Below are 25,546 nucleotides of genomic sequence, written 5' to 3' on the forward strand. Positions count from 1 at the left end.
CAAAACCTTCACTAACATTGCAATTTGACTTCAGATGAAACAATACCTCAAAAGTGAAGACTCAAAAGACTTTGCAGCTTACCTTTTGGAACAGTCTTCATATTGACTAAATAAATGCTGTCTATGTAGACGTCTCACAAGGTTTTGGAAAAGAGCCCTGGATCTTTTCTTCACTAGCACTGGTGTGACTAACGGCCTAACAGTGCCATGTGGGGGTCAGGACAGAGCTTAGCCTTCTGCAGTCTTACAAAGTAAGAACCAGGTTATACAAATGTAAGCAGGGCCTTCAAATCAATGTTTATCAGCCTCAAAATGTTTCATGCCATGTCTGGGATGCATACAGATGCAAACAGACAGCCACACAATTAAAGCTGTCAGACACAAACTCACAAGCATGGACACAAGAGGGCAGAGAGAGGCCAAGCATAAAAGATTACAGGAGTAGGGGGAGAAGTGGGGGAGATGAGAGGAGGTTGGGAATGCAGGCTCAGCAGCTAAGCATTACAGGAATTCAGTACATGCACACAATAGACGTAAAGGAATCTGCAGACCTTCAGCCTTTTGACAGCTGACAGAGCTTATTACTGAGACATGATGCCAACATAACCGCATATGTTAGGCCTAGAATAGTGTGTGATCCTGAATGCCAAAAAATTGCGTTTAAAAGTTAAAATTGACTACTTTCCAAATGCATGTTTTGCACAAAAAAGTTTATTTTCATGATCTTTAACCAAACTTCTGGTCACACTTTAGATTAGGGTCCAATTCTCACTATTAACTATGACGTTTGCCTCAATAAACTCCGAATTACTGCTTATTAATAGTTGGTAAGGTAGTTCTTAAAGTTTAGTTATTGAGTAGGATTAAGGGATGTAGAATATGTTCATGCAGAATAATGCATTAATATGTGCTTTATAAGTACTAATAAACAGCCAATATCTTAGTAATATGCATGCTAATAAGCAACTAGTTAATAGTAAGAAGTGAATCCAACCAGTTTCTGACAGATTATATATAGAGCAGTTAATATCTGGCTTATTAGATATTTGTGACAATGTCGAGTTTCACACATAAAACAAGTTTTGTAGTAAAGAATTCATTATTCAGTGAAAAACATAAGGAAATGCACGTGATTAAGATATAATTGGCTGTAGATGCTTCTCGGCGTATTGTTTAATTGAAAGATGCAGAATCACTACACGGCTTGAGTTTGTTTCAGGAGTGGAGCTCTGCAGACTGCGTTGTCATTGATCCAGACTGCGGCTGCAGCCTCCAGTTACACGTCTCCTCCAAACAACAGCATCATCAAACAGAGCTCTTCCTTCTCCCTGACAGGCTCAATGAATAATTCCATCTGGAAGTTTGTGAAAAATGCCCCGAAAAAACTGAAAAATTTAAATTACACCTGAGGGTGAAAATATTCTTTGTAGATGTTTTGATAAGATGTCTTAAAGCTAACCTATTGAGAACAGTTAAGTCAGGACATCTCATAAAAAACAAAAATCTTCACTTACCATATGTCTATATCTGCTGATACTTGGCCATTATAAAATTGTCAGCTTCGGTCAATAAGTGAGTTTAGAGATTTGTGTAATTTTTCAAAGATCTACAGACAGCCTTCTCACTGGATGGACATGTTTACATTTACATTTCATAATTATAAGTTATAGTTAATTTTTATAAGATGTATTATAAATGTGGCATTATATAGGATCTATAGATTTCAGCATCAACATTGTCCATTGAATAAATTGGTTGTACACATAGACACCAAGTTGAATGGTAGCCTAACACAATGCCATTTGGGATAGTTTCATTTGAGTATAAGAAGCCACATGGGACTAACCTTTGCCCCAGATCCATTTTGTTGCCTAGTTGTAACTCAATAGGAATATGATGAGGACTGCAATATTTATTAGCAAATGTGATAAAGAAATGGTAAAGGGTCATATAGGTAGAATGATTACAGAATTTTTTTAGTTTCAAGCAAATAATCTGATTTCTGCATTTCAGATGAGCACTTTAACCAACTATGTGTCATATAGATAGATAGATAGATAGATAGATAGATCCATCCATCCATCCATCCATTCCAGAAATTGCATTCAAAAATTTGACTTTGTTTGTTCCTGTTAGCCCCTTAATCGGTTGTTGAGCAACAACAGGCACTAAGTGGTTTATTAAGATCAATCAGCCATTCATTCATTTCATGCATGAGGCCTTGATTCAGATTTCCTACCCATTAATTGCATCAACATGCCTGAGAAATGCACGGTTTTTCCCCTTCTCAATGTTTCAAGCACCTCACTCAGACAGACTTTGGTCTTTCAAGAATAACTCAAGTCCTTTTAATCTTGTTCTAATCTGTACAGCCTCTGAAAAGCACCAGCTCAGCTCTCCCCCTATGAACTTGCAGTGCACCAGTATTTTTTCCCCCTTTCCATGCCAGCCAACAGTTTCCATGGTAACAGCGGCTTTGAGGGGAGTATCACATCAGTGAAGCTCCTTCAGCCCAGCGCTGCGAGCAGATGTGTGTGCCGCACCAATCGCGCAGCTATGCACAGCTCAACCAAACGCTACGGATGAGAGGAGAGCGAGAGGGAGGAAAGAACAAACAGAACGGGAAAAGCCGAGCGTCAGTTTTCACATGCAGCTGCTCCAGTGGTTAATGAATCTGTGAGTGTAATACAGTCCTTTCCTCTGACTTCCTGTACAGGGCTTTCTGAGCCGCAGACTGAAGGGTTCCATTAAACGCACCAAAAGCCAACCAAAGCTCGACCGCCACAGCAGCTTCAGGAACATCTTACCGGGCTTCAAGAGCGCGGAGAATGACAGGTAAGGTGGAACCGTCGATTTTGTTGCTTGTAGCTTTGCGTTGCAGTTTAGAATCTTTTACGCCTTCCTGTTGTTGCTTTATTATTTTTTATTCATCCAACACCATGAATCCACCATCACATTGGCAGCTGTCAGTACATCCTTTCTGATGTGCCCTATACAATTCATGTTGTTTTTAATCACTCTGTGTTTCTAATTAACGTTAATATTTTGATTTTGTGCCAACAAGTTGATGAACAGATCTCCTCTTGTATGGTCTAAGTGCAACATCTCTATTTGCAGCTTGCCATATCTCCTACAACATTCATCACGTTATTCTCTGAATGTTTAGCCTCTCTATTCATCTCTATTAGGATTGTTTAGAGTCACTTATTGCAGTGCTAAAATGTCTGAGTCATCTTTCTCCCCCATGAATAGGGATCACAGAGTGAGAAATGAATTGGATTACTCGCAGGATAAATGGTCTGGCCACAGTCTAATTTGCGAGAGATGCTTGTGAAATATTCGGCTCCTTGCGTGTTGTGCAGGTTGTCAAGAGAAGAAATATCAGGCTCCGGGATGCTGGGTCCATATGTTGTTTTGATGTGACTTCAATACAGTGACCTATGCGCAGCAGTTTGTTTTCTAGCCTCAGGTCAGTGTGCATTGCTTGTAGCAATGTGCATAGAAGTGAACAGAGTTCATGGTGGATGGTAAAGTCAAAGAGTTCAGATGATATTGCAGTTGCGTTTGAGTCTATATGTTATTCAGAAGGAGGACTGGCTACTAACTTTACCACTGTGGAAAATGATATCTCTTAACTTTACTTCTTTACGAAAACATTTTTTCCTTGTGCAGTAAAATTAAATGAGCCACAAATGGAGGCTTGCTGAGATCTCAGTGCTTCTCAGATTATTTTCCTGATTTTTCTTGCATGTTTCCCTTAGTTTGAGATATCATTTAAAATTCTGTTCATATTTACAAAGATACCAAAATCTACAATCAAAAGTCTGAGATCTTTTTGCAAACTTAAATATTTCACAAATTCTTTCAAGACCAAATTATTCAAACTTTTCCATTGGAACCCCTCCAGTTCGACTCCGAGCGGGACTCGAACCGGTGTCTCTGGCATGGGTTGCGGGCACACTAACCAGGACGCTAAAGATCACAGCCTCTAGCATCAGTTGCTAGTGTGCCTTTTGAGATCAGGGGAGTGAAGTTTACCTGCACAGCTCTCACTATCTGGCCTCTGTTACACTCAGCCCTCTAAACCTCACTCCCATTCGGGTCATGGCACCAGTGTAACCCCTCCGGACCTACTTGCCCTGCTCCGAGTGGGACTCCAACCAGTGTCTCTGGCATGGGATGTGGGCACACTAACAAGGACGTTAAAGACTCCAGCCTCTAGCATCCGTCGCTAGCAGGGGAGTGAGGTTTACCTGCACAGCTCTCACTATCTGGCCTCCGTTACACTCACCCCCCTAAACCTCACTCCCGTTCACGTCACGGCACCAATGTAACCCCTCTGGTCCTGCTCGCCCTGCTCCAAGCGGGACTTGAATCACCGTCTCCAGCACGAAAGGTGGGCACACTAGCAAGGACACTAAAGACCACAGCCTCTAGCATCAGTCGCTAGTGCGCCTCTTGAGACCAGGGGAGTGAGGTTTACCTGCACAGCTCTTGCTAGCTGGCCTCCGTTATACTCACCCCCCTAAACCTCACTCCCATTCTCGTCACGGCACCAATGTAACCCCTCCGGTCTTACTTGCCCTGCTCCAAGCGGGACTTGAAACAGCCTCTCCAGCACGAGAGGCAGGCACACTAACAAGGACGCTAGATCAGGGGAGTGAGGTTTACCTCCACAGCGCTCACTAACTGGCCTCCGTTACACTCACCCCCCTAAACCTCACTTCCATTCGCGTCACGGCATCAATGTAACCCCTCCAGTCTTTCTTGCCCCGCTCCGAGCGGGACTTGAACCGGCCTCTCCAGCACGAGAGGCGGGCACACTAACAAGGACGCTAAATCAGGGGAGTGAGGTTTACCTGCATGGCTCTTACTAGCTAGCCTCTGTTACACATCCACGTTTATTGCTCTATGCTTTTATTGTATGTCATCATTTGTCTCATTGTCATTCTATTTTTATTCCTCCTATAGGAAACTGTAGAGAACGTTGATACTCAAATGAAGCATATCAGAGATCCTCTGAGATATAAAAATTTCATATGACCGGTTAGCAGTTAGCAATATGAGTTTGAATCTGGCTTCTGCTTGTTGACCCATTATTTCCTGTCATCACCCTGTTGTACCTTTCAACAAATGTGTCGAAAATTTATTTTATTATTTTCTCATCCTCATCTCATTCCAAACCCTATGGTGAATATACTGGCTATTCTTTTCCTTGTAATAAAAAGTAATGGGCATGTCAAGCTCCAAAGTGACAAAAAAGCACCATAAAAGTGTCATTAGAAAGTCCATATGACTCACACGGCTATATTCCAAGTCTTCTGAAGCCATACAATAGCTCTGTGAAATTTAAGCCACTATTGCCTGATAATTTTCCACTCAGTTGTTTATCTCAAATAAAATCTGGTGCCATTAGTTATTAGACACTTTTGTGGTACTTTTATGGTGCGTTTTATGGTTCCATTAACTTTCGTTATAATGAAAAGAGTGGAATATTCTGCAAATGTTAGACTTTTAAAAAAGAAAAAAATCTCATGCAGGTTTGAAACGATATGAGAGTGATAAATGATGACTGAATGAATGCTCAGTTTTGAGTCTGATATTCGTCTGTTTACTACAAAAATGTGCCTTGACTTCCTTTATTCTTCGTATTATATGTGTGTTGTGTGGGAAAGTATTTTCATTTACCCAGAAGAGAATCTCAAGAGCACAATCTCTTACATGGGAATTTGTTGAGTCACTCTACAGTCCTGTGGATATCATAGCAACCGCGCCAAAGATTTCTCCACAGCTCACCGTCAACCTTGTGCTTCTGTGTTGCTGTGGTGGTAGCAGGAAAAAATGGCCTTGCTTGTCCAGAGATTTTATGCCTCATTAGAGCAGCATATTATCCTGGGAGGGAGACCATCAGCTTCATGGCACCAAGGTGTGTGAGCTGGATATGACATGCACATACTGCTTTTCAGATGCTGTGGAAGACTTCATACCTGACTGGGTTCTGCCAGTCACAGTAAGTTAAGGGTCATTTCACACAGACGTATCTGTTCAGCCTGCCTGGACCTGATGGTTGCAAAGCTCGAGTCGATGTTGTGTAGTTCAGGGTCTATCACCTCCGTAGTATTTTCCAGTCTAATATTTAGTGAAATTGGATCTATTTGTTTTTCTTTGCTTTCAAGTTTAGTTTGCTTTCCTGGTCTTTTTGTGTACAAATCATCCACGTTATTCCAAAGAAATTTTTTTTTGTCTTAATAGTTTTTAATCAAAATTTAATGATGTTTTTTAAATCCCTCCCCTACTCTTCAAGACCCAGTCAGTTCCCGATGGTCTCTCTATTTTCTTTCTTATATATGACTTAGATTTTTGGTTTGTGTTTTTTACTCTAATTTATTTATTTTTTTTGCCACATTTTTAGTTTTTTTCCCCCCTCATTAAGTCTGTATTTTTCTTTGATATAACACTTTTTTCCCGTTTAATGTGCTGTAAATACACCTATAGGTTGATTATAAACATCAAAGCCATCATTACTCTCTTTATTTAACATGTTAACCAATGGTGTGAGTTGGGAGCGGAACAATCTTTTGGTCTGGCCAATGAGAGAAGGGGCGGAGCTGAAGGGTTTCTTAGAGTTTGGAAAATAGATGTTATTTTTGCAATTTTTGGAGCTAAGAGTGGTGCAGAAATTACCGACTTGATCTGCTTAATCTATTTTCACAGATTTAGCCTTTTACAGTCATAAATTTAGGTTGTTAAAAATGCATGACATTGGATTGAATTATTGCATTTTATTTTTAGCATCATTCTGCTTGTAGAGGACATTATCTTGAACAGTGTTGTTCTGTTTCGCACTGATGGCCAGCATCAGTATGTGGAATCTGCGGTTTTATCCTTTATGGACTCTATTATAGTGCATATTTTACCTTTTTACCTTTTAACTCTATAAAAGCTTCCATTTAGATATCTGATGTCCTTTTAGGTGAAGAATAAGCTTTTAAGCTCTTAACTGGCCACTCCAAAAGATTTTTTGACAAAATGCAGAAATAGCATGAAAGGGAAGTTGATTTGCTTTATAGTGGAAGGCAGAAAATGCTAATTTTGTGTAGTTAAATATTTTGGGAAGCAATAATAATTTCCATTAATTTAAGTTATTAAACAACATTATTTAATGCTACTATAAGGTGAATTTTGTAAATTATGCGTCAGTAGTGTCACATTATGTATGACTTATAGGTGTCTGTGCTTATTAAGCTCGGAAAGAAGTTGACATGGAAAAATAACATACTTAGACTACCATTTAAAGTTTTGGGGTCAGTATGTTTTTTTAAATAACTTAATACTTTTATTTAACAAAGGATACATTAAATGTTACAAAAACTCAATTCCAAATATATGTTCTTTTGAACTTTCTTTTAACCAAAGAATCCTGAATAAATCGTTTTAAACATCGATAATAGTTTCTTGAGCATCAAATCAGCATATTAGAATGATTTCTGAAGGATCACGTGACACTGAAGACTGGAGTAATGATGCTGAAAATTCAGCTTTGCCATCATAGGAATAAATGACATTTTAAAATGTATTCGAATAGAATAATATTTCACTTAATTATTTTTTTACTGTATTGTTGATCAAATAAATGCAGCCTTGGTGAGCCTTAAAAAAAAAAAAACAAAAACAAAAAACAAATCTTTCTGACCCCAAACTTTTGAACAGTAGTGTGTACAAGAAAGCAGTACTTGTTATATATTAAATTATGAAAATATAGTTTGACATTTCAGTGCATTATGTAATGATATATATTGTAATATTATTTGGAAAAAAAATATATTTATTTTAAAATATTATATAAAAAATATTCTAAATTGTCATGAATTTAGATGTCATGAATTGTCACATGTCCAAGTGGAGAGATCAAACTGACACCTAAAGACAAAACACATGACATTCAGCCTTAGGAGATCTCTTTACATTACAGCCTTTGAAAAGGACATTGGGCTTTACCTATTGATTTGAACTCTTTTTTTGTTTCCCCAACAACCATTATCTGAACAATAACGGCAGTGAGATATCTTCATCCTCATGTAATTGAACGAGAAATAAAGGAGGTGGTGTCGTCTCAGCAGCGTGATGGATAGCGCTATTCAAAGCATGTTTTCATTCGGCAAAGGCCTTCTTCTTCACCTCTGGCTTGCACTTCTGTAAATTTATTAAGAGTTATAGCTGCAAATTGCTTTATTTTTAAAGACATGCTGCTTGAAACCAATTACTGAAGCGTCATGTTGTTGTTTTTTTAAGGGTCTCTTGCATCATCCTTTTGGACAGAGTGTGGTTTCCAGGTCAGCCTCCCTTCTCGCTGACGGCTGTTTTGCCATGTCCCACTTAATTACAGGCCTAGGAGTCTTGTAATAGAGAGAATGCATGGCCTTACTGCACTCCACTAATACCAAGAGACATGCTCGCCCAGGGCGTGCCAGTGTTTTAGTGTGCACCCTACTCCACAGATTACCTGTCTTCATTTCTCTCTGGGTTTGTGTGTGTGTGGGGGGGTGTCTTTGTCTTTCTTCTGTAGATGAATGGAGTAATCAGAAGCTGTTATGTTATTTTGTTTACTTAGTGACCTGCGAATTCCACCGCAGATCGTCTCATGGTCACAAATCGATGTGTGAAATGTACATACCCCAGTAAGCATGCATACTTCCCCAAGATGTCTGTGAAAGAGCATCATTTGGAAAGCATTGTGTTGTATTTTAAGCACCATATTTGTGTACAAACTTTTGATAAACACCTTTAAAAGGATTTGAGATCAGAAGTGTCACAAAAACATCTGTAAAGCCATTCTGACATCCGTCAGGAAACATTTTAGCAATAGACTGAAGATGCAAACTCTCTAAAAATTGCACATTTCAGATGAAAACTTGAAGACTTGGAATAGATGTATGTGTGCTATCAGTGTATTTGTTGGATCCGCAGAAAACTAAACTAGCAGTCATGTATTTCAATATTGGAGATATTGGGATAGTTGTCACACTTTTCACTCCAGTGAATATTTCTGAGAAATTATTTATTTGAAAGTCAGTTTCTGCATACAATAGTCACAAACCTAAAGTCTTTTACCATCTAATAGTCTAGTAGAAACCTAAAGTCTAATATTTCTACCATTGTTGACCAGGAGAAACATACTGTTCCTTTAAGACATGTTGGCCCAATCCACCTTATTTTTCAGTTAAGAGCGGGCGCGGCCATTTGTAATTTTAATGTGTTTTGCTTCCGGTGTCATTCGCTTCCAGTTATTTTTAGCTGTACAAAACAGCCTGTTATGTGGCTTAATATTGCAAAATTGGTATTTTTTACCATATTATTTTAATGTATTGTCTTAATTGTAAACACATTAGTTTGTAGCGCAAACAGTTTTACAGTTTACTGTACATGGATATTCTTCTCGTCATTTCCCTATACCCTCACACGTTCACAGAAAACACCTTACTTCTGCATTGAAAAATAAGGTAGATAGAGGGCCACATTATCATATTATATGGGTTGAAACCTCCCATTAAATAACCTATTATTAGTTTTTCAGCTGAATTTATAGAAAAACTATTATGAAAGAACTGCACTTTGTGGAACTGCAAAACTGTAAAATGTAATGTAAAATTTTAAACTATTGTATTGCACTACAGCTAATGAATTCATAATTGTATAAAATTACAACATTTATTACATATTATCTGACAGCTTTGCCTCTGCCTGAATGTTTATTAAAAAAACAGCCTTGACCAACAGCTATTGCGAAAATATAATGATGTGAAAATTTTAGTTCATTCTAACGAAATGTGTGGACCTCTTTATGAAAAGCCAACCTCTTCAATAATACATGCGCAAGTCGTCACTATTGACTCATATTGATTAAAGGCACACTGGAAACCACTGTCCCTCAGTATGTGGCGTCCCAGGAGATGGGGGAAGGGTGCAGCAAGCGGGTGCAGGATGGTGATTGGGTTTGGTTTGAAGACATGTGTGATGTGAGGGCTGTGGCAGTCTGCCCATAATGGATTAGCCTCATTAAATTCAAACCTGCATTCCACACAGAGAAACACCCACGGCAGAGCTGTACATCCTCGCTTCCTTCGGTCCGTCTATCCCTCTCGTTTTGTCTCTGTCTCACCCTGTCTTCCCCCACAGTACTCCATCTATCTGACAGTCTTTCTATCCCCCCACCTCTGTTTTTATTGGTTTCTGCTGTCTCTACCCCACTAAAATCTGCACTACATTTCTGCTTGTGACCCTCCAACAACCTCAGATATCAGCTATGAATATGACTGTCGTGCTCATTCAGAGCATTTCTATGATTGGCCAAGGACTTTCACTGGTTATTGAATTGATTGTTATGTTTTTTTTCATGTGAGACGGAGGTTTTATCTCTCAAGGTCTGCATTTTATAGCAAACTGAGCAAGCTTTGCGGCTTATTTACCATGGTAGTCCTATATAAAACTGATGCTTAGCACTTCATTTAGCTTTAGTGTGGTCATAAAACCTTTCACATATTCTGCGGCTCTAAGGACTGTGCATGTTTGTTAATGGTAATCTTACCAGTCGCATCGCTTTCTCAAGATTTTTTATGCTGAGCTCCACAATTGAGCTTCCATTTTCTCTCTCTGAACTCTTTGAAATCTCTCATATGTATGTATGTATATATATATATATATATTGCAATGTTTAATAAGAGATCAGAAATTCCATCACCCTCATGACAATCCAAACCTGTTTTCTTTTCATTTGTTTACAATTGACATTAGTTAACTACTTTAGTTTACATGAACTAACAGTGAAAAATACTTCTAACGCATGTATTAATCTTAGTTCATGTTAATTTCATAATTTACTTATACATTATTAAAATCAAAAGTTGTATCTGTTAATACTATTTAATGGACCTGAGCTAAGATGAACTAACAAAGGACAGTTGTATTTTTATTAAATAATACACTCTAAAAATTGCTGGGTTAAAAACAACCCACGTTGGGTTGAAAATGGACAAACCCAGCAGTTGGGTTAAATGTTTGCCCAACGTGCTGGGCAGTTTTATTCAACCCAACTATTGTTTAAAAATTACTATATGGCTGGCTTAAAATGAACCAAAATAGGTTGGAAATAAAAAATCAGACACATGATTACTAGAGGCAACAATAATAATCAAAAGGTGAACATGTATTAATAAGCAATTTAATAAATGTTTACTGTTTAATTATTGTTCATTAAACTTATTAATAAATGTTCATTTATTGAACATATTCATAAATGTTAATTTCCAACATATTTTGGGTTCATTTTAAGCAAGCAATACAGTAATTGTTAAATGATAGTTGAATAAAATAAAACTGCCCAGCAGGTTGTGCAAACATTTAACCCAACCGCTGAGTTAAGACAACCTAATCACTGTGTTTGTCCATTTTCAACTCAACTTGGGTTGTTTTTAACCCAGCATTTAACCCAGTGTATTAACAAAGACTAATAAATACTGTAACAGATGTTTCCTCATTGTTAGTTAATGCATTAACCAACATTAACTAATGGGACCTTATTGTAAAGTACTTTTTTTTTTTCAAATTTATTGTATTTGTCAATATTGGTGATCTATTTTTACATTTAGATCACCTTTGCCTTTATGTTTCACTAACTTGAAGTTAATATTTAAAAATCCTAATAATTTAAATCTGCTGTCCGTAACTTTTTTTTGTTAAAAATTATCCACAATCGATTTTTGAGCAAGTACATAACCAGCCAGTGTCAAAACTACCTCCTTACCTTAGCTCGATTCATAACGGTAAGCTTGTAATAATGTTTTATAATTTGGGTGGTTCTGGTGGGTTTTCGTGGGAAATTCGAGCATGTCACCATTTGTCTTTGCGCCATTACGTCACGTCTGTTTACATATAGAACGAGTCCCAGCTAACTAAGCTATATCCCATGTGAGGCGGATCATTTATTGCCTTTTCTCACAGCAGCTGCAATAATTAAACTTATCATTTTGATGGCGGATTGTATGGTATGACAAATTAACTGTACAGAAATTGAAATCTACAGGTAACGCTAATACACACTAAATACTCATAGTCACGCAATGCTGATGTTGTTAACATTAACAATTTGAGAAAAAAGTATAACGGTTTGCACGGTTTGATGTGATCCGAGCTAAGCGATCCTCAGTTGGTCAGAACAAAATTAGCAGACATGTTACTTACTTGTTCACATGACATTTTCCGGTGAAAATTCTTACTTCGGTCATACTTCAACACTACAATCTGTGATTGTGAAGTACGGTATCCACCGATGCGGTGACTGACAGCAAACATTAGATTCATCCGTGCTGAGCAGTCGTGCCGAGGCACAACCTACATAAAGATGATAATTCCGCGAATTACTGCAATTGCAGGTTTTAAACAGAGATGGCGACAAAGAGGTAAAACTTACGGACTGCAGCTTTAATAACACTGTTAAATGTAATCTCTCGCAAATCTCAAAATGAATGTCCTTTTTCCAAATACAGTACATTTAGAGTACATTAGATTTTAGTTTTTTATAAAAAAATGTATTTAAAATAGTATATAATTTAAATATTGTCTATTTATTTGTATCAGCCTGATTTTGACAGGAAAGGCCTTAATACAAGACATGACCATCAATTCAGTGTTACGTAAAGCTTTCTCTTTGATCCAGCAGTTCAATGACACTCTTTATTGGCAACATTTCCCACCTTGTCTTCATTTCCCTCTCATTTTGAATGCTTGACATGGTATATTATATAGATCGGGCCTGTGGATGATGTATAGTAATGCAATTCTTGTAAGCAGGGCTGTGTTTGACATCTTCACGGACAAGGACGGTGACCTCTCTATCCCACAAATCTTTATTCTGAGGAATCACTGAATCTCATTGTTATGATGTGAAGTAATGCTTGAGCCAAAGGACAGAATAACCTTCTTGATAAAACAACTTCCAGCTGAATGACTACTGAATTTAAATTCAACACAGTATAGCAGGAAGTACTCGGGTATTGTTAAAGGAATTTTCTGGGGTCAATACAAGTTAAGCTGTATTTACAGCCATCTGTGACATGCTGGTGGTTATCTCAGGAAATAATTTTGACACATCACTGGTATTGCAGAATGATAAACATTAAAATATATAGTTTCAAAAGTATATATTTTTGTTAACCGTTTACCTTATGTCTTAGAGTATCGCAATTATATCATATCGTGAGTTCAGTATCGTGATATGTATCGAATCGTGACATGAGGGTATCGTTACACCCCTATTAAATGCAATATTGAGTTCCTTTTTTGGTAGCACATACCCAGAAGATAATTTAGAAACTCAAATAACACACAGTTTTATACGGAAGATTTAATAGGGGTTCTTTAAGAAAATATGAGCTTCATATTTCTGCTTTTAAACTCCGTCTTGCTTCCTAGACTTTCATTGTCAGCATAGACCTGTCATTTTTACAAGCTGAGGGAGATCAAAATAATTTGGTAATTGTGGTAAAGTGGTAACTGACAGCAAATGCTTTCAATAAAGCTTATAGTTTGAGCCTGGAACGTTCTTTTAATTATTGTAAAGACATTACATCATCAAACTAAAGCAATGAGTCTTATAAGCAATGCCTACAGCTGTCGCAAATTTTTGGTTTGTGCCAACAAAGTAAATTAAATTAGGAATTGCAGTATAATGTGATAACCTTCAGATTTTTTTGTTATTTCTTGTACTAATTCATACAAAACAGTTTGCATAAGTGCAATTGAGGATAAAACTGAATAGACAGATTGCAATTTACATCTTAAAAGATGGCTTAACTTTGCCCTATCATTTTGACAGCAGAGAATGCTGTTTAGCTCTAGCAATGGGTCTTTTTGCAATGACCATGACCTGAGAAAATTGATTTACTCTAAGAAGAAATGTCTTTTTTTAATTCACACTCAAATCCAGGAGGATAGCAGAGAGAGGAACGGCTTGAACGCTGCTGTCATTTCTGTCACCTGATTCTTTCTGTGCATTGTACAGTGGTTGAGTTGAGGCTTCAGACACAGCACGAACGTCAGTCATTACTCCGCCGTCACTCACGGCCTGTCAGCATCTCACAGATCCCGCCCCGACAGCCCGTCATCTTCTGGAATTTTCCAACCGCCTGTACCATGCAGATCACTCTTGCTTCATAATTGCCCAGAATATTTTACATGAGGTATGTCAGATATAAAAAACAAACAATTGTGAGGCAGAAATTGCCTGTCAAGTTGGTAGGTTTTCTACTGCAATCAAGACTGACAGGGAAGAGGAAAAATTGTTGAATAAAGTCGTTATTTTTGTTTTGTTTTTGCGCACAAAAAGTATTCTCGCCGCTTCATAACATTAAGGTTGAACCACTGTAGTCACGTTGACTATTTTAATGACGTCTTTACTACTTCTCCAGACCTTGAATGTGGTAATTTCGTTGCTTTCTATGGGAGATAAAAATCCTCTCGAATTTCATCAAAAATATCTTCATTTGTGTTCCAAAGAACAACATGAGGGTGAGTAATTAGTGACAAATTAAATTTTTGGGTGAACTAACCCTTTAACGTAAGCACAAAGCACGACGCAAACCTGCAGTTGCAGTTGTGCTGCTTACTAGAGCTGTGTGAAACAGGCCTAAGTGTGTAACTGTGTCTGGCAGATTCACTCGAGTTCAGGGATCAATGACAAATCAAATTATCAGATAAGCCTTTGCTATAATACGCAGTAATCTTTCAACCAGCGGTTCTGCTTGGCCATTGCAGCCGTTTTTATGTTCTACCTACGCCACTGCACTTTTTTTTAATGACCACACACACACAGAGACACACAAAATTGCCATTTCTTCACAGGGTTCAGTGCGGTTCACTCTTGTTGAGACTCTCAGACAGGTCTCCTTTGTCACAGCCTTCTTTTGAATTTGAAGCAGTATCTTATACCCTTGCGAGTTAGGCTTTTATTTGTGACACTTTGTTATTATACGGTCCTATTGTGATGTGCACCATGGTGTAGACTGTATACTCGATTTTATGTTGTTGTCCCTCAAAACATCTTAGCAATAATCATCATTTAATGACAAGGTAATTTGTGTCAACAACTTGCTATAGAGGGAAATTGCAGGCGAAATTGCTCCAGTTATGAAAGCAGTCAGTCGCTGGGTATAAAAGCTAATCTTACCCTCTAGAGTTGCCATAGTAACAAAGATAAATATTAAGTACAATTCAATAAGCCATTCCGCTTTACATGCACATTAATGAATGCACATCATCACTAACTTCGAGTGTGTGTACCTTTTGTGGGCGGTTACCACAAGTGCAGCGTTTCGAATTGATGGATACTGTATGACCCTTTTGCGAGAGCAGGCTTTGTTGCAACTGAATTACACCCTTAACAATGTCAACCTGCACCTCCGTAATTAACACGTTTTGCAGTGATGTTGTCCTAGCGGGATGTTAGCATAGTTACTGGAAAACTAGGTCAATATGATGCGTCATAATTCCAGCCTGTAAGGCAACAAATTGTGAAAAGGGAAATAGGGGGGCGGTTTTATGGTTCTGCATGTGTTCAGTGGTCTGTAGTTGTAGCTAATGGAGCCGGAAGAGACAGGAGGAGAATGTTAACAGCGCTGAGGGGAATGTTAGAGGTCGCAGACTGAGCTAACAGAGAAAAAGGACTTCCTGCGTTCTGCTACAGTCCGAGGTTTGTTAGAGGAATAGTTTAGAAAAATAGAAAATTCATGTTGTTAGAAATTTGTTTGATGTAAAGTATTGACTACTTTTATGTATATTAAAATAGGGCTGCATGATTAATGAAAAAAAATAAATAAATTGTGTTATGGCTTAGAAAGATTATCAAACCGCAAATTCTGCAGTTTAATTGCATAAATATATGCGCCACATGTTTTATAGTGAGGCTTGGCACTGTTTTTTGTTGTTGTTGTTGTTTTGTTTTTTTGACACAAAAGCAGCTCAGGATCCGGTGATCTGCTCCATCTCTGCGTTTGCTCTGAGTTTGGGTCATGTATAGCTTGCATTTGAGAAGACAACATGCGTCAACCATCTTCCCAAACTTATAAACCGTTTTATTATTATTATCATTATTACGAAATCAAAATAATGAACAAAATAAGAAATGTTACTATTTTATAGCCATATTTATTTATAATCAGGAATTTTTTGGCATAATTGTACAGCCTTACAAAACAAGAACAGCAAACTTGGAAATAAATAAATAAATCACAATCAGAAAAATCAGAATTACATTTTTCCCCAAATAGTGCAGTCCTATTGAAAATGAATGGACTCCAAAATAACAATACATAAAAGTGGTCCGTACTCTTTCGCTGTTATCCAAGTCTTCTGAAGACAATTCATTAGCTTTTTTATTTATTTATTTATTTATTTTTTTTGACAAATAGATCCAATTTTTGTCACTATCAAGTCGCTATTCACTAAAAACTTTCAAATATGTTGCCTTTAGACGTAACGCATCAGGTTTGAAATAGAGCACATGTCTTGTATGATCTACTTTTAGAGTGTTTTTTGTCATGTTGGAGCTCTTTTGGAGAACATTTCTCCATTTGTGCTCCATGGAAGAAAGAAAATCATGGGTTTGGAATGAAATGAGCATGTGATAGCAGGGGCGTCATTATGGCAGGGTATGGCATACCTTGGCTTCCTGGTCAGGTCAATGCAACGTGATATATTTTTATTGCAGGATTTATAGAGTTATATTACTATGTGTAACATATAATGTGTAATTGTTTAATAAAAGAGAAAAGCAAGTAAATTAAAGCGATCTGGTTGTTAAATTTGTGTCATGTGAGTTCAACAATGCTGCAAATGTGTCTTTTTACAACGTGGTTTTGCAGCCTTTTTGTATTGTATCCAATCACAGGAATTTCTGTTGAAAACCAATCAGAGGCGTTTAAGTTACCGGTAGTGAGAATCCACTCAGTATCTCTCAAAACGCTGAATGAGTTTAACTCAAGTTTACTACATTCAACACATGCACAAATCCTCTCATTGTAACAAACAAAGCAGAGACACGATGTAAATAAAAGAATCATTGTGCAGTTTAGTCAGATTTATTGATTAATAAAGTAACAGTATGAGTTTTGGCACTCAATGAGTTTGTGCTAAACTGACAGTGCTCTTTACCCGCTTTCTGTGTAATTTCATTCGCAATTTGAAGAAAAGTTTTTGTTTTTCATGAGACTGTGACTTTTCCTACATACTTCAGTACAAAAAGTGACGAAATATATTTGAAATATTATAATAGTGATTTGATAATGTCTAAAAATAAATTCAAAAGCCAAAAGTGTGAAAGAAACTAGGCTATATTAGAGTGGAATAATAATAGAATAATAATAATAGAAATAGCTAATGAGCCAATAAGTGCTCCTCTGCTGCCATCTACTTGTTATAATGGTAATTTAATGTTTTTTTTTTTTTTTTTTTTAAATAAAAGTGTTTGTTTTTCACAAAGTGTTAGTTTTTCTACATCGTGAAACTTTTAGTTTTACAAATGAGGACAATCTTTGGAGGATGAACAAAAAATGTTTTTGGTCATCACATTAAAAATAACATTTAAATTGGATAATATTCAGAATTTTGAGTTTTGAAGTGATGGAAAAAGTACTTGAAAAGTCCTTCATTCTTATAACAGTGGTCTATAACTGTCTAATTTGCTGGGTTATGATCAAAACTATATGTGATTCATCTTTGGACAGACCACACATTCACATTTGTCATATTTTAAGGTTAGTGCTGTTATCAACAGCATTTTGGTCATGAATTTCAGGTTCATGCATTTCAATTTGTCAAATGGCTTCAATACCTTGGCTGCCATACCTTGGCTTTTGGTGAATTGACGTCACTGTGTAATAGAATTGTAACTTTTCCTTTAAATTGTGTGAGTTTTTAACCGTCATCACCCATTTCTATTCACATAACATGCATTCAGACATTCACCAGATCTCCTTCACCCTTTATAATGATAGCTAACAGAGCATCTACATGACAGAAATGAGAGGCAGCTAGCCACATCTGCATCATTGCATTCATGATTATTTTCAGTCTGTTGACAATCCAAGAGGCCAGTGGGGAAGTCAGGCCCTGTTATTGCAATCTTCATTCTGCTTAAATGCTCCTGGGAGATTATATTTGAGGAACCCTTACTGAGGAATACGAATTAATATTAAAAGACTTCCACAACTCCATAAGACAGGTGCGGGACCATTAGGTGAGGCTGCAAGATGACAAGTAATTGCTCTTAGCTTGCTCACACACACCTACACACACATGAAGTGGAGAGAATGACACTGGAAAATGAATCACAGGCATGCTGTAGGGGAAAGCTGTGCGTGGTGGAGAATGGCGAGAGCATATGTCATTAATTTGTCTGCCGAGTGACTCGATACGTTATGTTAAAGGTTGAGTTTGGAGGATAGGAAATTCCTCTCTCCCGTGCTGCAGGTCCTCTGTTGTAGTGCATGAATATTGTGTCGCCTGATAAATTGTATTCCTGAATGTGTCTATAGCCAGTAACCTACGCCCACTCGGCACGGATACTGTCACATCACACTTCTGTCTCCAGTGTGTAACAAAGACATGACCTCATTGTTTCAGGCCTGAAGGACATGGAATCCACTTTGGTTTCTCCACCCAGAAAAGCTTTTTAAATGCCTTAGTGAGAACATAGAAGAACCGCTCAAAGGATTGCTTAAACTCAAGATGTTCAGCTAAAGAGCAGACCTTGAAGTCGCAATAATACAATGCATTGATTGACTTGCATTCATTAACATGTTTAATGGATGCAAACCTTTACATCTGAATGGATGTTCAGATGATAGTCTATTCTACACTGGAGTCAATAGATGATGAAAAAAAGCCTTTTTTCATTATTCCATGGGAAATATGTTAAAAGCCAGATGCTGTGTTATGCAAAGCACACATATGAGGCACAAAGAGTAAGATGTGATATTGTAAACAGTTAAATTTTTACTTATAAAAGCAAAATGCTTGTTTTGCTTTGTGTTTTATGCAAGTTGTGCATATACTGTATGTAAGTATATAGTGATACCACTATTCAAAATATTTTTTTGCATTTTTCTAATTTAATGTAATTAAACTACATTTTATAATTTTATTATTACATTATTAGTAATAATGTAATTAAATATATTTATATTATTGTGTGTATATTAATTAAATTTATTTGATTAGTGAATAGTGTAGAATCAGAAATATTTCCTTATATTCTTCTTTTTCAGTTTTACATGTTGGTTGGCTTTAATTTTTTCAAAATCCTTAAACATCTTTTGTTTATTGCCAGGTTTAAGACAGATTTGAATTGCACATTTTCAATGTGGTCTCATACTTTGCACTGTATATTGCTAATTAATCTTCTTTTTCCTTCTTTTTTTTTTTTTTTTTTTTGTTTGGATCAGCAATGCCTAAATTCAATTAGTGTTGTAAGCTCATAACACTAATAGTTTTAAGTGACGTGCTGTAGGCTGTGGCGTGTCAGCCCTCTTCCTCTTCTTGTTGTTCATCAAATTATGGCTTAAACTACATTTTCTTAATAGAGAGTATTAATCACGAAATTTGTGTGGGTTGAGCACTGAGCCTGATGAAATTATCTCATAATTAATTAAAACCACAGCATATTCACAACTGATTCACAGATTAATTTCAAATTGTAGCATTTTTTAACCAAAACATTTTAAAATTAATGCAAGATATTACAGGCAAAAACATTGTTTTTTCATTCACTGGTCAGTGTTGAGATTTTGGGCTATTTGGCTTTGCATGTATGTTGTTTCAGACAAGTGGAAAGAAAACGGCAAAATACACTTTTATGTGTTTATTTCATTGTGTTTTTTTTAATTCTGTGAGATTTTTCTCATGCACAGAGCAAGAAATCTCCACTTCAGTCGCACTTACTGTACATACACCAAACTTTACAGTTTTACTCCTATCTATATTCTTCCTGTTGACAGTATTTGAGTGATACAAAGAGATATCCAAAACCCCCTCTGTGAAAACCTTTGGCTTTAAATAATTCAACAAAATGAAACAAGAATTTTGAACCTGGCTTTATCCACTGTTTACTAAAATGTTTGCTATTCTTAATGTAATCAATCAGCTGTAGAAGTATGATGATATCTATTACTTAAATTTATTGCTGTTGACTTGGGGTGTCTTGCCGCAAAATGCATTTTTAAAGGCACAATATGTAATTTTCGCCACTTGATGACGCCTTGATTTCGTGGAATCATAAGAAGGGTTTTGTTGTCTTCACGTCTACAGCCGGTGGAAAAGAATCCGACGGGACTCGGGCAATAATATTCATGGATGAGCTGATGTATTAAAGATTTATTAACATTACTGTAATATGAAGCAGGGTGTGGCTGAAAGCCGTTGGAGTGGAATGAGGCTGCTGGCGCGATTGCTAATGAGAGATGAGCGCTACACACGACTCGAGAGCAGTGGAGCTTTTATTATGCCGCAGACGACTGCTTCCGCTTCTTCCAGTCATGCGTATGTGGGGTAAAGCAACGCTGTTTTATCATATTAGATACATTTATGTGTTGAAAAATTGTTATAGTGCTACTCTGTGTTTGCTCGGCGGCTGCTATGACACGGCAGTAAGCTAGATCAATATTAGGCATGGTAAAACATGGTACTCGCTGTAAATCAAGAAAACAAGATTTAAACATGAAGACTTACTGTGTTGAGCTCTATAACATGATTAGTTTTCTGTCGATGAATGTATCCAAACAGTTGCTCACCTGTCTAATAAAACACATAATATATTAAAGCGTCTTTGGTGTTTCCATGATTTCTACAAAATAAAACAAGGATAAATCGACTATAACGCGGGTATGATGTCACTGATAGGTCCTTGTCCTTGTTAAAATTGCTTATTTCTCTGGATTTAAACATTATTGGAAACATTTGGAATAATGTAAGTACACAAGTCAACAAAATATATAACATTGTTCTAATCTAGTGGTTTTTTGATATTTTCATCCAAAAATCATACATATTGTGCCTTTAACTTGGCACAACATCTTAAAATAGAGGGATCATGGTGCATAAACAAGACAGAGTAAGAAATAATGAAACTGACTGAATAGTGAAATATATTGTTATTCGTACGTGCATAATTTGCCTATAAAATCCAAAAGTGTAGCTTAGTGTGTAGCTTAGTTCTGTTATGTGGGTGTGGGGTCACCACAATTTTGAAACCTTAAAAATAGCTTGTGGACCAAAAAAAAAAAAAAAAACTTGAAAACCCCTGCCCTAACCCTAAGAATGAGCAATAGTACTGCCTGCCTGATAGAAGGCTGTAATTGTTTTTAGGCATACGCTCCTCAGGTCAAGGTTTACTGAGCATACATACACCCACCCACCCAGCAAGCATGCATTCTGCATGGAGATATTGTCTTTCCTTTTGGATGTGGATTTTCCCAGTTCAAGGAAGAGGCCAGTATATCACAAAAAGCCACAGGACAAAGGCCGCACACACACACACACACACACACAAACACACACACACTCACAGAGGGAAGGGGGCAGGGCCAGCTCACACTGTTCAGCCTGCTTCCGTTGCACACAGCAGCAGTCCAGCCGACACAACGAGAGAGAGGGATCGGCGCAGCCCACAGTCTGTCAAAAGATCTGTGGCCCACTTTAAATATGAGTGGGGGGTTTACAGCAGCTCCTCTATGAGAGTGTGACAGTTAAAACAAGGAGGCCAGAGAGAGAGGAGAGAGAGAGGTGGGGCCGTGAGATTGTGTGTGAGCCGGCTGCGTGTGTCCGCTGTTCCCAGTGGCTCCGAGCCGCAGCAGAGGTAGCAAAATGGAGCTGTGAGCAGCCTTCCTCATCCTCGTCTTCATCGCCAGGGGACCGGGGATCTTGACGGCATGCCCGGTGAGTATTCCATACTAGAATCCCTGTGGTTCTGACAGGCACGCTGTAGATCCAGATCTTGGCGGATGGAGTGTGTTACAGGAGCGCTGCATTGTGCTTGAATGGCATCTCATTACAGAGCTTCCATGCTGAAAGAATGAAAGAGGGCGAGAGAGAGACGAGGGACGAGTCACAGCGCTCCCTCAGCTTTTGTCGGCATTATCAGGGCAGTAATCGATGGTAAACAGCACACTGCTGCGGTCAGCGGGGATTGTGGCCAGTAACTGAGGTGTTCAGTCCCTATGAACGGATCATGGGCTTTTAACTCCGCGCAGCTTCCCCGTTCTGTCCTTTGTGTGGGAGCAGATGTACAAAAACACATGCTGGGTGAGGAATACACACCGTGCCCTGCGGTCAGGTGGACTGTAGAGGTGCTTTTAGTAATGTTTCTTCATTTAATGGCATTGTCAGGTTGGGTATTGATATAATGAGATCCATTATTCCACCCTGTTACTGGGTGGCGGCGACACGTGCTGTTTGACATCCCAACATTCTCTGTGTTGGACGGGCAGATATCATGATGTATGTTTGTAGAGATGCTAAGATATTTGCAGTTTATGCTTTAGTCTGTATATTTGATTTAGTGCATCGGTGTGTATTTACGAGAGTGTGTTATTGTGAAACTTCTTGGTGAAGACTTGGTGAGAATATGTTATGAATCTGTGTAGTATTTATTATATATAATGAGAGTATTGCTTTATGTTATTGCAGTGATTAATCTAAACATTTTACTGGGAAACAAAATGAATTAATTCACTCTATAAACATGTTGTCATTCCATATGCTGCTGGACAAATCATAACATATAAGTCTTTTTCTCATGTGATACAGTATGTACTGTAAGTATATATTTACATAGAGGAATTTGGCATAAAACATTCTGTCTTGTTTATTTCATGAAACTGTATTAGATGTGTTTGTGATCACAAATTAACTAATTTAAAGATGCTTGAAAAGTTAAAAAGCATTGCAACAGTATTTATGGTATATGCATAGTATGTGTATCACACCCTGGAATACTTGATTCGGATTGGTCAATTGCAGCATTTGACTGCATTCAGAAGTCAAATGATTTTGTATAATGACCACTAAACTGTATAACTGACTGTTATTCCAGCCAAAATTTGCTTTATAGCTATGATACTAGCGCCATGTGTCTCGTATCACTCCGCAGTCTTTCTTTTTTAGTAAAAGAATGATAATTGATATAAAGTATTTATTAATTTATTAGTATCAGATAAACAGTTGCAAATAATTTAACTTGGTATAGATGTTATCCACTCAGAATCGCCCTTTTACTGCCACATTTGCTGCTCTAAACCAAAAAGAGGCACTATAAATGTAGATTTTGCGCATTAATATAGAATGTGAGCTCATAGGTTTGTCTGCATTTTATAATCGCTCATCCAATTAAAACTAGTGTAATTATTTTATATTTGTATACATGCATTTTTATGGGCTAAATTCCTGGTGTTGACTTATGTTATTTGGTCAAGTTAAAGGATTAGTTCGCTTCAGAATTCAAATTTCCTGTTAATTTACTCACCCCCATGTCATCCAAGATGTTTATGTCTTTCTTCAGTCGAAAAGAAATGATGGTTTTTAAAAACATTCCAGGATTTTTCTCCATATAGTGGACTTCAACAATTACCAACAGGTTGAAGGTCCAAATTGCAGCTTCAAAGGGCTCTACATGATCCCTACACGATTCTAAAGAAAAATTAAAATGTATATACTTTTTAACCACAAATGCTCTTGCACTGCTCTGCGATGCGCCACGCATAACGTAATCACGTTGGAAAGGTCATGCATGACATAGGCGGAAATACCGCGGTATACCATATGGAGAAAAATCCTGGAATGTTTTCCTCAAAAACCTTAATTTCTTTTCGACTGAAGAAAAAAAGACATAAATATCTTGGATGACATGGGGGTGAGTAAATTATCGGGAAATCTGGAGTCCACTCCACAACTAACAATAATGACATAGAGAGACTATATGGTTTAAAATAAACGTCCAGGACATTTGCTTTGTTTATCCCCAACTTTCTCCAAAAAAACAAAAAAACAACTAATTTGTTTTCCATGCCCCAAGAATCACCCGAATAAGATTCTTTGAAAAGAGGCTTGTGGGTTTTAGGAGTGACCCCATCAATAGTGCTGAGATTACGTAACTATTCATCTGTGAACACAAAACACAGCTGTTGAAATGCAGTTATAAGCTGTGTACCAGGGTATTATGGGATGCTGAATAATTACATTGTTCATTGAGCTCCCAAATGTTATTCTGATTATAAAATGAAAGGTTTAGTGGGATTTTTTTTTACATGAGCTGGCTGATCTAGTTCATGCTAAGGCTATTTTATTACTTTGTTTTAATGTGTAGCTTGTGTACTTATATTGCCCTAATGGGATATGGATAGTATGAATATTTTGTCATTTTGTTTTCCAATTATGTAGCCAAAAACTTATTTGAGTGTAAGTAAAAGTTTCCACATTTAATTGGGCTTCAGTATGTAAAACAAATAAATAAATCAAATGCATTTTAGCTTTTGAAATCTTGGTTGGTAAAAAAAATTCTCATTAATGTAACATTCATAATTTAAGCCTCAAAAATAGGGCTATTAGACACAGCAAATTATATACACACACACATACAAAAAGTTTCAAAAGTTTGGGACAAGTAAGATTTTTTAATGTTTTTGAAAGAAGTCTCTTATGCTCACCATGGCTGGATTTATTTGATTGAAAATACAGTAAAAACAGTATTATGAAATAATTTAAATTAAATGTTTTCTATTTTAATATATTTTAAAATGTAATATATTCCTGTGATAAACAACTGAATTTTCAGCATCATTACTGCAGTCTTCAGTGTCACATCATTCTTCAGAAATCATTTTAATATGCTGATTTGCTGCTCAAGAAACATTTCTTATTATTAATGTTGAAAACAGTTGTGCTGCTTAATATTTTTGTGGAAACCGTGATACAGGATTTTTATCAGAATTCTTTGATGAATAGAAAGTTCAAAGAACAGCACTTATTTGAAACATTATAACATTATAAATGTCTTTACTGTCACTTTTGATAAATTTAATGCATCCTTGCTGAATAAAAGTATTAATTTTTTCAAAGAAAAAACCTTACTGACCCCAATTTTTTTAAAAGTAGTGCATTTTATGTGTGTGACAATGAAATTGTATTCAGTTTAAAAAGTACTCTAGTTAAGCACAACTTCTTCAAAATAATTCTTAAGAACTAATGCAGTACAGTTTCTCAAATACTTTACACCTTTGTAAAACATCACTGTAGTTGTATGTATTTCCCCGTTGCACTACAGGCCAACTTTGAATTTCCATTAAACAGCACTGAATGCCAGGTTCACTGAGCCATTGTCATTCTCCTAAAAATCTTGCTTGTATTGCTGGTTTCCTTGGCAGTCATTTCCTATTTGGAGCAGAGATCTCGAGGGAGGACTGCTTCCTGTCGGGGAGTGTGGGAACCATCAGAGGCGGAGTACACA

General features: G+C 37.1%; 1 protein-coding gene across 7 annotated transcripts in view; it reads left to right on the forward strand.

The window, feature by feature from the left end:
* dab2ipa (DAB2 interacting protein a) overlaps nucleotides 1–25,546 on the forward strand; it is a 113,399-nt gene that overhangs the window by 51,347 nt on the left and 36,506 nt on the right. For 4 of the 7 annotated variants that reach the window (XM_051902980.1, XM_051902978.1, XM_051902977.1 and 1 more), the window contains exon 3: nucleotides 2,717–2,835. In XM_051902980.1, the coding sequence (XP_051758940.1) occupies nucleotides 2,717–2,835 (119 nt within the window). Of the gene's footprint in view, nucleotides 1–2,520; nucleotides 2,836–21,627; nucleotides 21,982–25,546 lie in introns of those variants that run through there. The other 3 variants (XM_051902983.1, XM_051902984.1, XM_051902985.1) reach the window with 2 other exon arrangements.

The sequence above is a fragment of the Ctenopharyngodon idella genome, chromosome 8, assembly GCF_019924925.1.
Source record: "Ctenopharyngodon idella isolate HZGC_01 chromosome 8, HZGC01, whole genome shotgun sequence".
Taxonomy (NCBI): domain Eukaryota; kingdom Metazoa; phylum Chordata; class Actinopteri; order Cypriniformes; family Xenocyprididae; genus Ctenopharyngodon; species Ctenopharyngodon idella.